The sequence below is a fragment of the Leiobunum rupestre genome, chromosome 1 (assembly GCF_980474605.1).
Source record: "Leiobunum rupestre chromosome 1, qqLeiRupe1.1.hap1, whole genome shotgun sequence".
Lineage (NCBI taxonomy): Eukaryota > Metazoa > Arthropoda > Arachnida > Opiliones > Sclerosomatidae > Leiobunum > Leiobunum rupestre.
In genome coordinates, this window is record NC_143384.1 from 42061308 (window position 1) to 42078105 (window position 16798).

The window sequence follows — 16798 nt, forward strand, 5'->3', positions numbered from 1 at the left end:
TAACGGAACCAAGGAGTATTATTATCCTCCTTGGCGGAACCACTCTACGGCCTCTCATTGGCTGAAGGTTCAAAGCGAACTGGCGTCAATCTCGGCCGTAGGCGGCAGCATTCTAGTTACCTATGAGATTTCTATGGATATGGAACTTATTTCGAAAATTTTAGTGGTTTATTCCCAAGTTAAAACTGAACACGCGAAAAAACTGCAGTGAGCGGACCAACCACGCTTTCAAACTTGGAATAGGGAGATTAATCGATCTCAGAGCGTTTGAAACGCTCTGTTTGAAAGCAGTAAATTTAATGGAACACACGAAAATTAATCTGAGTATCAATGGATAGGATAGGTGGTGCCGTTTTGCATTTTACGTCATATCTTATCAACACCAAACATTGCTCGTTTTGACGGCCAAGAAAATAACTTGTAAAACTTAGAAAAATAACTCTACTAGTACCATATGTAACATGCCACTGTACCTTTATTCCATTCAAAAATCTTCACTAACGGTTTGTTTCACCACGAACCAGTAAAAAGGTGGACTACGTTAGATTTAAACATTTTTATTCATCCTAGTAATTTTGGAAGTCACCCTATTGGCTAGTAACATATTTATTTAAGCCAATGGAAAACCTCTAAATTGAGTCGGAATTTTAGTCAACCCAATGTAGCTTTATTGAAATTTATAAACTCGCTCGGTTTGTGCGGATGAAGTTAAATTATGAGTAATTTAGAAAAATAAAAGGTTGGGGAAAATCACCAATAAGTGATTGCTTTCCGTAAATGGAACAAGTCTTCGAAGTGGGATATTCCACTAGCGTTATTAAAACAAATATCAAGCCTAGAAGAGTTAGGCCTAGGTTCAAAAGAATCTTCAAAGACTCCAACCTTGTAGATGCATGCGCCAGAAAAGCTCAACCTGAATTTCAACTATTTTTTTCAATAAACCTACTTCTTTTATTTGACAATGCAAATTAATTTTAGAACGTGAGTCTCCGAGAACTTCATCAACTTGCAAATTAATTACATTAACAGAACTTGACACTATATTGTAGTTCATTTTAGCTCCTAAGCCTTGGTTGTTCAAACCGGTTTGTTTACTAAAATAATGGCCGTCGGTTTATCAGACGTAGAGCTAATTATACGACGGCATTATCGGCATTTGAGATTCGATGACGTCAAATATTACGTAGGGTACGGATGACGCAATATCTGTGAAACAAACCGTTATTGAAGAAATATAGCTAGTGGCATACTTATGAGTAATTATGTTACATATGCTAGTACCAATAGTGACATAATTATGTCACTTTTGCTAGTACAAAATCGGTTTATAATCATAAATAAACGGATTTTCTGTTAATATTTTGACCTAATTTCATTCAATCAAAAAGATGAGTGTTAAAATTTTACGAAATATATTTTGCGGGAATTAGATCCTGGCAATGAAACTTATAAGTATCAAATAGTTTCCTATATCAAAACAATTTTGAAGCGACCGCACGTGACAATCGTCAATTCGTCATAATAATGAAACCCTTCCTATCCTGGTGAGTCGTGGTGGAAATTAATACATTCAATGATCAGAGCAGATCCGAGTATGGAGCATGAAATGGTGATCTGGTGATCTAGAGTGCCCGAGTGCAGTTGTCTTTTAGAATTTCACATAAAATTAAAGCGCTAAACTTTATTTCAAATATTTACAATAAACGAAATTGGTAATTGGCGTAAGGAAATGATATGACGACAGTCGTCTGTGTGCTTTGTATGGCAACTGCATTCATGATCCCTCAAACCTCTAGAAGAAGAAAAATGTGTTGTAAATTTATAAAAAAAACAAGGCGATCAACATAAAATCCGCACTAATTTTAAACTTAAATCCAAAAAACTAAGTACGCCAGCTAAATACCGTAAAATGGAGAACCATATGTGGGAATTTAACAGCATTGCTCATTTTATTTTGTGCCAGTGTAATAAGCCTTTCTATACGAAAGTGCTACATAAAAACAAGTTCAGCAAGCGTAACTTATTTTATAGAAAGGCCTATAAGCTTCGTGCGTAGTTTAAATTTTGCTCAGAAGTATCGCCGCCTACCGACCGAGTTTTAAATTGAATATATGAAAGCGGTCTGCTCGTTCAAAATTTTCTCTGCTGAAAAGTATATAAGATTTTTTTGTTTAACGCAATATAGTAATCCGATGATTCCATATTAAAGGGAGCGGAAATAATTAAATTTAAGGTTAGATAAAGAATTTTACTTTAAAGTAAGTGACGGCTCTATCATTGCCACATGTATCTTCGAAAAAAAAACGACTTTACTGGAGAGAGTGCTGCCATCTATTTATGACAAAGGAACCCAAAATTTAAAATAGTCAAATGATAACGTCTTCAGAGAGCCATTGTAGAGTATTATAATTAGACAACTTATACTCTACTTACAAGGAGACTACCCGAGGTGTTACACACCGAATTTGTTCAAACTCGGGGGATTGGTAGACCTTCATGTAACTTGAAAAATCCTAAAGGGGTTTGCCATGGCAACGAAAAATGTTTTTGACAACATAAAATAACATGGGATTTTGACCGATTTTCCTGTGAAAATTATTTAAAAAATTGATAAAAATGTGACCAATTTTGATTTTTTTCGTCAATTTTTATAAATGTTTTTATAATTTTGGTATTTTAATTTTTTTTTCAATTTTGTAAAATGTTTCCCAGGGGGGGGGGGGGGACCCTTGGAATCGGTCAAAATCCCATGTTATTTTCAATGGGAAAATTTCCATTTTAAGTTGTCAAAAATATTTTTCGTTGCCATGGCAAAACCGTTGCCTATTGAATAAAATCCCTTTAGGATTTTTCAAGTTACATGAAGGTCTACCAATCCCCCGATTTTGAACAAAATCGGTGTGTAACACCTCGGGTAGTCTCCTTGTTAGTGAACTTTAACCTAAATGATACATCTCATGTAAAAATATTGTTTATAATTGGTGTAATTTATGTTATTGACCAATTTACAAACGATACAATCAACGCGAGGGGTACCTATAAGAACCACCTATTTTATTTAGACGCTAGCGACATCTATTGAAAAAAGAGCTACTTCATGTCGAGCCGTCACGTTAACAGGCATTGGTCGAAAATGGTGCTAGATATGTTAAAATCCTCTTCTTTAAACAAACAAGCGTATTTTTCTTTAGAATAGGGGATAAATTTGAGTTTTAGACTATCTTGGCGTTAGTTCCGGTATTTCCCACCAAAGGAGAATGGCGCTGCAGACCGGACGAATTTATCGTGGCCTAAATAGGAAGGCTCGTTGCTCTACTTTAGCCGCTTCAAATTAAGTCAAAAAGTGCTTTACAAATCCCGATCAACTACGCTAGGGGATGTGGTACAAATTGACAGGAGTGACACCAAGTTTGTACGAAAAGAGACAAAATATGACGTTATTTTATGATTTTTGTTTTTTTATCCTGATCAGTGAGTCCCCTTAGGTATTTGGTCCATGAACTAATGACATAAACCAATAATAGATGTATTCATAACAACTCTCCGGTCCTTATCAAATATTTAGCTTGATAAACGGTCATTGGACAGTGTCAGAAACTGATGAAAATGACGTACGTCGACGTCACTCCTCGACCTGGGATCCAACGGCGAGGAGAGACATAGAGGTTCACGTTTACGTTATTTTATTCATTTGCAGAAGTATAATATTTACTGGTATAAAAAGCGACATAGACCTACTTTTGCGCTTTTGGAAATACCTACTGAAAGTTTGTCTCACCATCGACTACAAATCCAACTAGATGGCAATGTATTGAAAGTTTTCTCTTTGGTCTATTTGGTTAATTTGTCTTGGCTAAATTTTCTCTCTTCCCTTCACCCACCCGTAGAGATACGTTCTAAAACGCGCTGAAGAAGCGAAAATTTAAAATATTGATGACGTGTTGTTTATCTCCTCTCCTAGACTCTATTCTTACTTCGCGACAAGCTCTCACACTTTTGCTTCATATGTCGTTTTTGCTGGTATTTGGTGCCTTTAGTGATATCAAAGATAATATAGCACTGAGTACCCTTGATTCGAATTCAGACTGTTTTCCTTTTGACGATTTTTAAACGAAACGATTACCCACTTCCGGCACGTGACCTCCGAAAAATCGGCCACCATCGGTTTCTGGGAGACGCTATCTAAAGTTGGTTAACAGGGTAGCTGTGGGGCTAATTTATTTCGGAGTTCCGGCAGGAAGTAGGTAAACACCATTGACTGATTTCGAATCTAGGGTAAGAAGTCTGTATTATATTTGGTGGTATAAGTATGCAAAATTGCGTCTGAGGGGGTGCGCTTTGGGTGGATAGCTGTGCCGGATCAGTGGCGTAACTAGAAACTTTGGGCCTCAATGCAAAATGGGCCCTGCTATATTTACGCCAGTGACAGTTCACCCGTCGTGGTGGACGGCTAAGCTTTCGGGTCCCTATAAATTAGACGGGCCCCGATGCGACGCATTGGGTCTATTGGCCTAGTTACACCACTGCCGTGTTAATTTGTGCATGGTATAAACCACTTGATAGGAACTGACCGTATAAGTGAAGGTTATAGATACCTTGATCAAAATTATGAGAGAGGTTTAACCACCGTATCCTCTATGTACACCTCCACCACCGCTGCTTCCATAGCCTCCTCCAGCTCCGGCACCTCCATAGCCTCCTCCAGCTCCGCCACCTCCATAGCCTCCGCCGCCCCTGTGTCCTAGAAAAACGTTTTCATACATTTTAATATCTACTTTAAAAATAAATTCTGTAGTATTTTGAATACCTCCTCCTCCAAATCCACTTGTTCCGCCATTATATCCGCCTCCAAATCCACTAGTTCCACCTCCTCTGTGTCCGCCACCGCCTCCTACGTAACCCCCACCACCTCTGCTACCACCTCCACCACCTATATATCCTCCGCCACCGCCTCCACCACCTCTATGGCCACCTCCGTATTGTGCGGTGCATAACGCCACGACACCCAGAACTATCAAAATCTGAAAGTTGAGTTGAATTCCATTAAAATTAAACAAAATAAATATCTACTAAAAAGAAGTTCAAACCAATCGAGGTTGCATGTAGTATTAGTGTCATTTATTTCTGGTAGTATCATAGATATAGGAAATATATATAAAGGTCTATATAAAATATTTCAAAGGGAGTGAATACGGAGGTGACAGCTAGCAGAAACTCGTAATTGCCATTGTCTCCGGCTTAAAAACTATACTAAAAGTCACCAACAGATGGTGTCTAAAGACTACGGCCTGCGGAAAGGTCAAGCACTTAGTACTAAAATGCTAAGAGAGCTCGCGCTCTTGGTCACGTGTCTTCCTCGGTGTCTGCTAGGTGTCAATTGACGGATTTTGAAATGACGTTTTAGCGCGCGACACTACAGGTACATGTCTTGGGCACACAGCCTTCTTTGCGTGCTTTTTTGACCATAATGCTTGTTTTCCACTAGCGCGCGTCATAATGTTATTTTCTTTACGCGCGTAAAAACGTTTGAACGTTTCAAAGCTGAGAAACGCGTCGTTGCGCGCGCCAGTGGAAAACAAGCATTACATGTAGAGGTATTTTCACGCGCAAAATGAATTTTAAAAGCCGTCAATTCCGTATTTTATGTTAGGCTTAGACGACCCAAAATTTATCTAGACCTATATATACATTTCTTATATCTATGGGTAGTATCATGAAGAGCAACTCTCGAAGCGTAAGTTTGTCTGCTTTAAGCTTGTTTTCCACTAGCGCGCGTCATAATGTTATTTTCTTTACGCGCGTAAAAACGTTTGAACGTTTCAAAGCTGAGAAACGCGTCGTTGCGCGCGCCAGTGGAAAACAAGCATGATAATTCAAAACGTAAACATCGTTGGCGTAAAAGAGTGCAACGAAAAATTTAAAGCAGACGAACGTTCACGACAAAGTATGCAAGGACGGGGTGAATCTGTGCCTCCCCATATACTTACGGTCGTTAGTACATTAATTCCATTGAGTTGGGAATATTAATTTAGAGGTCCAAAAACTGTCCAATCAAAACATCGGATTTCAGTATTTCACGAAACAAGTTAAAAAAAAAAAGAATACTGCCGTCTGCGTCCAAATGACGGGAAACCTTATTCATTCTACCCGTGGCGCTGTCTATCACCATAAGCCTATCAACCCTAAGTTTGAATCGAAAGGCAGTGTTGGTTCAAGCAAACGACTGTCGAAAGTACAGCCCTAAATCCACCCGGTGGCGGAAAAGAGAAACGTAACGCGTCCCGCAATGCATGATGCCAGCTGCTTTGGTAGGTGCATAGAGAAAGAAAGGGGGAAGGAAGTAGCTTCAATTTATCTATACCAGGTGCCGATACTATCGCCTGATTTCTTCTTTTTCGCCCGTCCAGTGGTGGTACAAAGGGCGCTATGCGCGTTTCAAATTTAGAGGTTATAGGCTTATGCTATCACCAAAAGTGACATAAGACCCAAAAGTGTGTCAACTCTACCTTTGCGTCCGTTAAAATATTTACCGAGAGCTAGTCTCACAATAGACTACATAACCTACTAGTTGGAATAGTACTAGCAACGGTTTATTTAGTCTATAGTCTGGCGCGATTTTATCTCTTCGGTTTATTCTCCCGTAGACATACGTTCTAAAACACCTCACTCGGTGGCGCTGGAGTGGAAGAAATTTCAAATTTTGATGACGTATTTTCAACCCCCTCTTCCACTCCCTCTTTTTACTTCGCGACAAGCTCTCATTAAACGTTGTACCGTACTGACACACTTTTGGGTCTTATGTCGCTTTTGCTATCACTCAATGGTTCGTTCAAATAAGACGCGTTTTCCGGCAAAAATATTTTTTTTCCAAAAATAATGGATGGCGCCACGGGTCATATGATAACGTTTTTTCGTCATTTTAGAGGAGACGGCACATTCGTGATTTTCAAAAACTTGTTTCGCGGGGAGCAGATTTGATTGGATCTCTAGATTAATATTCCCAACTCAATGGTGCTAACGGCCAGAAGTGTAAATTTAAAAAAATGGGCGAGCAGACGAAAAATACATAGCGCAAAATGGACATTGTAACATTTTGAATTAGGTCTCGAGGGTGTGCAAAACCTACCCCAAAATCACGCTGCGCCTAGGTGCAAAAGCCTCCTTGATGTAGAGATTCAACTACACAAATATTTAATCGCAGCGTTTAGTTCAAGACTTGAGCAAAAACGCTGCGATTAAATACTTGAGCGTCAAGCGCAAACTTGACTTCTTGCTTTGTGCCTTGTGTAAACAATAATAATCAGCTAGGCTAATACCCAAGGCACTACTTAGGCCCAAGTCATCAAGTTACTTTTAAAGCCATTAGTTCAGGCAAAGGCAATTTAAACTCGTACCCTAGATTCGAAATCACTCTCTCGCGCGTTGCCGATAGCGTTTACCCACTTCCCGCTGGAACTCAGAAAAATTCGCTCCATGGTTTGCGCCTTACCGCAACCGACGGAGCCCGATTTTTCTGAGGTCACGTGCCGGAAAAGGGTAAACGCTTCGTAACAAAACCGTCAATGGGAAAGCTCTCAGTATTCGAATCTAGGATTCTAGGGTACGAGTTTAAATTATCTTTGATTCAGGTAGTCCGGTTACAATGCGTAGGAGGGTGGTGGCAAGCCCTTCATGCTACGCGAACCAACAGATCCCTACACTAACTATTACCTTAAGTGTATAATATTGTTACATAAGTGTGACACTTCGAATTCTTCACATGCAAAAGTTTTACTGACAAGGAGACGACCCGAGGTGATAATCACCGATTTTGTTCAAAGTCGGGTATAATGTACACCTCCATGTAACTTGAAAAACCTGCAAGGGAAAAGTTGCGACGGGCTTTCGTTTGGCCATGGCAACCGAAAACGTTTTTGACAACATGATTTGGAATTATTTCCATTGAAAATAACATGTGAATCTGAAGGATTTTAAGGGTCCCCCAATTGACCAAATTGCCTTTAAACTTGATTAAATTTAATTTTTTAAATCAATTTAAATGCATTTTTAACGGTTTTGAAATTTTAAAATTTTTTCATTTTTTAAAAGGTTTCACAGGGGGGACCCTTAAAATCCTTCAGATTCCCATGTTATTTTCAATGGAAAAATCCCAAATCCTGTTGTCAAAAACGTTTTCGGTTGCCATAGCAAAACGAAAGCCCGTCGCAACTTTTCCCTCGCAGGTTTTTTAAGGTACATGGAGGTGTACACTATACCCGAGTTTGAACAAAATCGGTGATTATCACCTCGGGTCGTCTCCTGTGAGAGCTATTCGCAAGACAGATTGTATTCCGGGCTTCCTCGCCGTTTTGCGTCCGCTTGAGAACGCGTCACACGTATAGCCTTTGAAAGCGCCTCGCTAGGGGGATATTTTCTTCTTGCGATGACGTCACTCCGTTACTAGCTCTCAGTAAAATATTTCCCAAAGTGATAAAGTTATAGAATAATATTATAGACTTACGCTATTACCAATTACCTTAACAGGTTTTAATTACACCTTTCACCAATGAGTAGAGAACTTTCAAACTCCACACAGAAGAAATTGTTCCGAGTTTTCACACAGTGCTACAAGCTGTGATCGAACCCGGCTCCTCGGGTTGCGAGGCGAAAGTGCTAACCACACCGCCACCCCACCTTTAATATCAATTATGGATCTAGCAAAATTTCCCAAATCCGATAATTTTAACCCTAATTTACATTGCTATAATACAAATGTATTGGCTTATAGATTAAAGAACTAAATATAACTTACAATAACGGCGGATTTCGTCATAGCTGGGTTTGAAGACAACTGTCTCTGTTTCGCTTCGCAAGTATGGCCGCTTTTATATATACTTACTCCGAGAGAAAATGACGTCATTACTATATTTTTTATGTACTTTGGTAATAATATAAAATTAGCTTGGAGTAACTACTAGCGTCTGTGAAAGGGTTTCTTTATAGATGGTACCATCCCTCCTCATTATAGGGGCCGACAAACCCCCTTTTTTTAGTTATTATAAAATTTCTAAAGCGTTGGGATTTTTCTTACGTGCTAAAGTTGTTTCCAAAGAACTTGATTTTCAAGGCTTTCTACCTTAGTTGAATTTGAAAGATTTATCGATACGAATTATATTATGCCCATCTGTGTTTGTTCGGTGTACAGCTCAAAAACTAACTTAAAGGGACACATCGGAGTTACAATTTAACCAGTTTCACGCGCTTATTTCGAGAATATGATTCGTCATATCTGCTATCTCGTGAGAAATACTGGTCGAATTTTTTAACGGTGCCACATAATCGTTTGAATAGACCTTTCCATAAAATGTTCGTTACGGTAAGAGGGGGAATGAAAACTGTACTTTTTACAAGGATGAGTTAGATCAACGTTATATATTTACTCCTTGTTTTTCCCCACGCTCGATTCTTGAGCTCGGGGTGTCGCCTGCTAACGAGTGCAAGTATTTACAAAACACGGCGGATTAAAATTAATCCAAGTGATATTGTTAAATTTGTTATATCCAATCAGGAATGTATTTATTTATACTCAGGGAGAATGAATATGTCGAGATTATTTTTAGCGTTTCTCCAATTCCACCCGTTGGGCCCCCCGGTATGCTCCTCCGCTTTAATAAAATCAAATAATACTGCAATCTCATTGGTTCTTAAAAATTACGTTTTTCGACGCGTTTAACGCTGCAGCGAGGACCGCCTCCTTCCCCCCCCCCCCTTAGCGTGACGGGGTTAGGGGCTCAACGTGTCCGTCGATAGTCTCGACATATTCATTCTCCCTGAGTATAAATAAATACATTCTTGATCAAATGTTTAAAGTATAAAAGTATTTCGTTTACTTAACTAGTCATAAGAGAAGAGGATTTAAATATTTAAAATAACAAAAAATTTCGATGAGGTTTATCAGTAATGTTAATAGTCATTGACAGCCACAGTAGTGTATCAGGTAAAGATTGTTGTTTATCATAAAATACTAGCTAATAAATATCTAACTATTAACAATTCTTTCACAGAGTTGATATGGGTATTGCAATAATAATTTATTTAATTAGTATCGAAAATAAATTAAAATCAGTTTGAACTCCGATGTACGCCAAATTTACAAATGTCGAACTTCTCGCCATTTTAACTTTTAAGGAGTAGTAGAAACAATGGCGTAGCCAGGATTTGGTTTCGAGGGGGGCACACCGTTGAAAAAAAGTAAAAAATAAAAATATTTGTATGTACGACCCCATATTAGTGAAAATCTCCAGTAACCTTGGTACGACCCATTGAATTGGGAATAATATTGCTAGAATTACAATTACGATTTCGGTTGCCATGGTTACGCGGGACCTGTTCTGATAAGACTGTACGAAATTCATCTTTATAATTAGGCAGTAGTGCCATCTATATTTTGTAAAGTTACATGGCTAAAAATAAATAATTATTAGCTAACTCACCGTAACTTGAGTTAAAAAGGATCGTGTTGACAGAATAAAATTATTTTTAAACAACTTCAAAGGTTTATTTGTTACGAGAAATCATACATTTCAATTTCGCATCAGATTCAATTGCTGCAATATAGTTGCCACCACTAGAGACAGATGCCGCCACGGTAGAACGATAAAGTTGAATAAGTCTCCTTATTGAACGAAATTGGTCCCGCGCCAGCCAGATTTAGTTGTACCTCTATTTATTCCAAACTCAATGGTACGTCCGGAACAAGCCAATAGTTTCATCAAAGATAATTTAAACTCGTACCCTAGATTCGAATATTGAGAGCTTTCCCATTGACGGTTTTGTTACGAAGCGTTTACCCTTTTCCGGCACGTGACCTCAGAAAAATCGGGCTCCATCGGTTGCGGTAAGGCGCAAACCATGGAGCGTATTTTTTCTGAGTTCCAGCGGGAAGTGGGTAAACGCTATCGGCAACGCGCGACAGAGTGATTTCGAATCTAGGGTACGAGTTTAAATTATCTTTGGTTTCATTTAGCGTAAAAGTGTGTACACCTTTTGTTCCAGAACAAGCTAAAAGAGCCCTCCCTGTGTGAACGTTTCTTTCTTTACTGTGATAATTCACGTCCTTAGGCCTTAACCGTCTTGTTTTCCGAGTATTATAATTTTTTTTGACATCGTGAGTGCCTATGTCTGATGGATGGCCACGAATAGTTTGAAAATCAGCGTCTATACCTTTATATTAAATTTTGAAGATTTTAGATATTTTTGGTTTTTACAAATTCAACTTCATAATAATGTTGCAATGATCGCATAAAAATCCTAAATTATACATTAAACCAGATATAAGAGCTTTAACTATTCGCTACTAAAAACTATGGCTACGCCCCCTTTGGTTGACCATTGAAACCTAGAAAAGTAGAGGCTAAAGCATACGCTTTTAGTTTTTATTCGTAAATTTAACTTTACAAATAATGATACTTGCATTTTAATATAATTTTTGAATCGTTTGATTATATTTGGATAAGTTTATTTAAGAAAAAACGTTCTTATCACTTTTAATTGGTCTGTAGCAGACGCTAGATCTTAGGCGCAACCTTGGAGAAGCTAGCGCCGCGCACCTAGACTCGTTTCGGTCGCGAATACTAAAGTCATTAGGCGGTAACTATTCGCTAGTTCTGGAGTAATTTTTAGGAAACAGCGAGCAACTTCAAAATACAGTTTGGCTGTTATTGTATGGAAGAAGTTGGTAGTTTGGGGTAAAAGGTGTACTCTTTTCGTCCCAAAGCGAACGAAAAGTTTTGGCCTATTAAGTCACTGATAACAGATTTCGCATAACCAAAGGCTTAACTGCGCAACTTTTCAGAAATGCATTATCTGAAATCGGTTTAATTCTAGTTCTTATAGTTACCAAGAGTTGTCAAAACGCATTAGGCCTATAACCAAAAAATTACGAAAATAATCCGTAGATAATGTATTTATTTTTAGTGCGTTGAGGCGATTCTGAGCGTTGCTCCCGATTCGCTCCAACAGTGAGCTCCTTAGCCCTAAACAAAATCAATTTAATCCAGTATCTCATTTGGTTCCCTAAAAGTGACGTCTTCCGTCGCGATTCAAGCGCACACTGCTGACGTTTTTCCATCCCCCATTTAGGGAAAAATTCCTGGCGTATCGCGTATGGTAAGATCATTCTGACGGCTTTGGCCCCGCCTACGAGATAAAAAATCACCTCTGCGCACGCTCCCCTCTCACGTTGCTGTTTGTTAAGTTAACATAGTGACGTCAAAAGAAAACGTCAGCCACATCGAGACGAAAATCTGCCGCGATAAGCATTCCAAGTCTGCTAAATCAAATAATCGAATTTTCAACTTAGCTAGCTTAGCTCCAGTCTTAGGCCTTCCAATTTTAGAACCAATTTCAATAAATTGGATTGATTTACTACGGGCCAAAGAAATATGGGAACCAATTAATAGATTCTTGGTTAATTTTGGCTTAAACGCTAATTAATATAGTTATTGTTCCACCCACTGACCTTTCTCAGCATTATAGTTACCTCGCCAATTAAAGTTTAATTGTACTTTGTGGCAGCTAGGAGCAACAAACAAACACAGCCCCCCCACTCAAGGAGAAAGCAACGTCGTCAAAAGTCATGCATTTTCTTGTGTACAGTTTTCATTGGTTAGACGCTTTAGCGCCTGCTGCCGTCGGAAGGGGAAAATTCGGAAATTGTATTCCCCCTTTCCGTAAAACGTGCAGCGTAAAGGCTCGTCCAATGAAATTTGTACACAACACCGCGTTAGCGTGTTTAAAGGCTAGCGGCGTTCTCCTTGCGTTTGTTGCTCCTATGTTAAAGCTTCAAAAAGAAGCCAAATACGTTTTAGCGCGGAGGAGTACACGTTTCGACGAAAGCACTGTAATCGGGAAGCGAAATCTTGAAAAATATATAGACCCTCATAAAGGAGGTCGCGCTAACAAGACTTGCTACACTATTTACTGTTGGTAATACCATAAGTCTATAATATTGCTCCATAAGTTTGTCACTTTGGGGAATATTTAACTGAGAGCTAGTAACGAAGTGACATCATCACAATAAGAAAATCTCCCCCTAGCGAGGCGCTGCCAAAGGCTACGAGTGACGCGTTAGCAAGCGGACGTAAAACAGCGACGAAGCCCGTAATGTAGTCTGTCTTGCGAATAGCTCTTAGTAAAACTTTTGCATGTGAAAAATAGAAAGTGTCACACTTATGTAAGAATATAACATACACAGTTGGAAGGAAAATGTTTAATGGGTTACAAAATTAAAAAATCCTATCCAGAATTTTGAGAAAATCACGTTTTTTTCAAGTCAAGGATTATTTAAATCAGAATGAGAAATGTATTCATTTATCTATACATTTGTTAATCTCTATGACTGCCCAAGTGTTCCTAATTTTACCACTCAATAACTTAAAATTGCTTTATTCAAACATTTTTCCTTCTCAAAGTTTTGATGTTTCAAGGAGGGGAATTTACGCTCTAGCCTCTACTCCACCGCCACATTTACCCAAAAATTTTAAATTCCTATAATCCTTTGACTATTGAGAAGGTTACAATGGAAACGAAATCTCACGATAGCGAATCACGAGCTTAACTATAGATATGCCAAGGCCAGAACCTCCTCGTTTTGAAAATACGTTTATAGGGCCACACCGGCGTTTGAAAAATTCAAACGCCGCGCCGGCGTGGCCCTTTAACTTCCCGTTTCCTTTCTAAATTCAAACGCCCGCGTGGCCCTTTAACTTTCCGTTTCCTTTCTAAATTAGAACGCCCGCGTGGCCCTTTAAATTCCGTTTCCTTTCTAAATTAGAACGCCGACGTGGCCCTTTAAATTCCGTTTCCTTTCTAAATTAGAACGCCGACGTGGCCCTTTAACTTCCGTTTCCTTTCTAAATTCGAACGCCGACGTGGCCCTTTAACTTCTGTTTCCTTTCTAAATTCGAACGCCGACGTGGCCCTTTAACTTCCGTTTCCTTTCTAAATTCGAACGCCGACGTGGCCCTTTAAATTCCGTTTCCTTTCTAAATTCGAACGCCGACGTGGCCCTTTAACTTCTGTTTCCTTTCTAAATTCGAACGCCGGCGTGGCCCTTTAAATTCCGTTTCCTTTCTAAATTCGAACGCCGGCGTGGCCCTTTAAATTCCGTTTCCTTTCTAAATTCAAACGCCGGCGTGGCGCTTTAAATTCCGTTTCCTTTCTAAATTCGAACACTGGCGTGGCGCTTTAAATTCCGTTTCCTTTCTAAATTCGAACACTGGCGTGGCCCTTTAACTTCTGTTTCCTTTCTAAATTCGAACACTGGCGTGGCCCTTTAACTTCCGTTTCCTTTCTAAATTCGAACACTGGCGTGGCCCTTTAACTTCCGTTTCCTTTCTAAATTCGAACACTGGCGTGGCCCTTTAACTTCCGTTTCCTTTCTAAATTCGAACACTGGCGTGGCCCTTTAACTTCCGTTTCCTTTCTAAATTCGAACACTGGCGTGGCCCTTTAACTTCCGTTTCCTTTCTAAATTCGAACACTGGCGTGGCCCTTTAACTTCCGTTTCCTTTCTAAATTCGAACGCCGACGTGGCCCTTTAACTTCTGTTTCCTTTCTAAATTCGAACGCCGACGTGGCCCTTTAACTTCCGTTTCCTTTCTAAATTCGAACGCCCGCGTGGCCCTTTAAATTCCGTTTCCTTTCTAAATTAGAACGCCGACGTGGCCCTTTAACTTCCGTTTCCTTTCTAAATTCGAACGCCGGCGTGGCCCTTTAACTTCCGTTTCCTTTCTAAATTCGAACGCCGACGTGGCCCTTTAACTTCCGTTTCCTTTCTAAATTCGAACGCCGACGTGGCCCTTTAAATTCCGTTTCCTTTCTAAATTCGAACGCCGACGTGGCCCTTTAACTTCTGTTTCCTTTCTAAATTCGAACGCCGACGTGGCCCTTTAACTTCCGTTTCCTTTCTAAATTCGAACGCCGGCGTGGCCCTTTAAATTCCGTTTCCTTTCTAAATTCGAACGCCGGCGTGGCCCTTTAAATTCCGTTTCCTTTCTAAATTCGAACGCCGGCGTGGCCCTTTAAATTCCGTTTCCTTTCTAAATTCAAACGCCGGCGTGGCGCTTTAAATTCCGTTTCCTTTCTAAATTCGAACACTGGCGTGGCGCTTTAAATTCCGTTTCCTTTCTAAATTCGAACACTGGCGTGGCCCTTTAACTTCTGTTTCCTTTCTAAATTCGAACACTGGCGTGGCCCTTTAACTTCCGTTTCCTTTCTAAATTCGAACACTGGCGTGGCCCTTTAACTTCTGTTTCCTTTCTAAATTCGAACACTGGCGTGGCCCTTTAACTTCCGTTTCCTTTCTAAATTCGAACACTGGCGTGGCCCTTTAACTTCCGTTTCCTTTCTAAATTCGAACACTGGCGTGGCCCTTTAACTTCCGTTTCCTTTCTAAATTCGAACACTGGCGTGGCCCTTTAACTTCTGTTTCCTTTCTAAATTCGAACGCCGACGTGGCCCTTTAACTTCTGTTTCCTTTCTAAATTCGAACGCCGACGTGGCCCTTTAACTTCCGTTTCCTTTCTAAATTCGAACGCCGGCGTGGCCCTTTAAATTCCGTTTCCTTTCTAAATTCGAACGCCGGCGTGGCCCTTTAAATTCCGTTTCCTTTCTAAATTCAAACGCCGGCGTGGCGCTTTAAATTCCGTTTCCTTTCTAAATTCGAACACTGGCGTGGCCCTTTAAATTCCGTTTCCTTTCTAAATTCGAACACTGGCGTGGCCCTTTAACTTCTGTTTCCTTTCTAAATTCGAACACTGGCGTGGCCCTTTAACTTCCGTTTCCTTTCTAAATTCGAACACTGGCGTGGCCCTTTAACTTCTGTTTCCTTTCTAAATTCGAACACTGGCGTGGCCCTTTAACTTCCGTTTCCTTTCTAAATTCGAACACTGGCGTGGCCCTTTAACTTCCGTTTCCTTTCTAAATTCGAACGCCGGCGTGGCCCTTTAAATTCCGTTTCCTTTCTAAATTCGAACGCCGACGTGGCCCTTTAAATTCCGTTTCCTTTCTAAATTCGAACGCCGGCGTGGCCCTTTAAATTCCGTTTCCTTTCTAAATTCGAACGCCGGCGTGGCCCTTTAACTTCTGTTTCCTTTCTAAATTCGAACGCCGACGTGGCCCTTTAACTTCCGTTTCCTTTCTAAATTCGAACGCCGGCGTGGCCCTTTAACTTCCGTTTCCTTTCTAAATTCGAACGCCGACGTGGCCCTTTAACTTCCGTTTCCTTTCTAAATTCGAACGCCGGCGTGGCCCTTTAACTTCCGTTTCCTTTCTAAATTCAAACGCCGGCGTGGCGCTTTAAATTCCGTTTCCTTTCTAAATTCGAACACTGGCGTGGCGCTTTAAATTCCGTTTCCTTTCTAAATTCGAACACTGGCGTGGCCCTTTAACTTCCGTTTCCTTTCTACAAAGTTGATGACGCATTTTTCGTCATACAGTTGGAAGTGACGTAATTTACCTCATAGGCTAGCCCCTCGTGAAGATTTCATAAAAAAAATGCTTTTATGGCATACTTATGAGTGATTATGTTACATATGGTACCAGAGGGTAGTCACTTAAGTAATCACGCATACAAATCATAAGTAATCACGGTAATTCACTTAAAATAATTACTGGAAATCACTGAAAAGTTGTGAGTAATCACTGGTAATCATCGATTATTTTACGAAAATCAGAAATCGCGCGTAAAAAATATTTACGATTCACTACCCCCTCGATATGGTAATACCCAGCGTCATCTGAAACGAAATTAACTTGG

The 16798-nt window shown here is 39.9% G+C and overlaps 1 protein-coding gene across 1 annotated transcript; it reads right to left on the reverse strand.

Annotated features, from left to right (window-relative positions):
- Nucleotides 1–1661: 1661 nt before the first annotated feature.
- On the reverse strand, nt 1662–8882 carry LOC149962961 (uncharacterized). Its single transcript, XM_090170405.1, has 4 exons — nt 8792–8882; nt 4808–5021; nt 4596–4741; nt 1662–1792 (listed from the first exon to the last, which is right to left on the reverse strand). Exons 1-3 carry the CDS (start codon nt 8810–8812, stop codon nt 4620–4622), a joined length of 357 nt encoding a protein of 118 aa, XP_090026531.1. The 5' UTR covers nt 8813–8882; the 3' UTR covers nt 1662–1792; nt 4596–4619.
- Nucleotides 8883–16798: the final 7916 nt, after the last annotated feature.

Bases quoted from the DNA above. Each gene is read 5' to 3' on its own strand.
- LOC149962961 (XM_090170405.1), bottom strand. From the start codon at position 8,812: ATGACGAAATCCGCCGTTATT. The intron at 5,022-8,791 runs GTAAGTTATATT...CTCAACTTTCAG, and splicing joins TGACGAAATCCGCCGTTATT to ATTTTGATAGTTCTGGGTGT. The intron at 4,742-4,807 runs GTATTCAAAATA...ACGTTTTTCTAG, and splicing joins AAGTGGATTTGGAGGAGGAG to GACACAGGGGCGGCGGAGGC.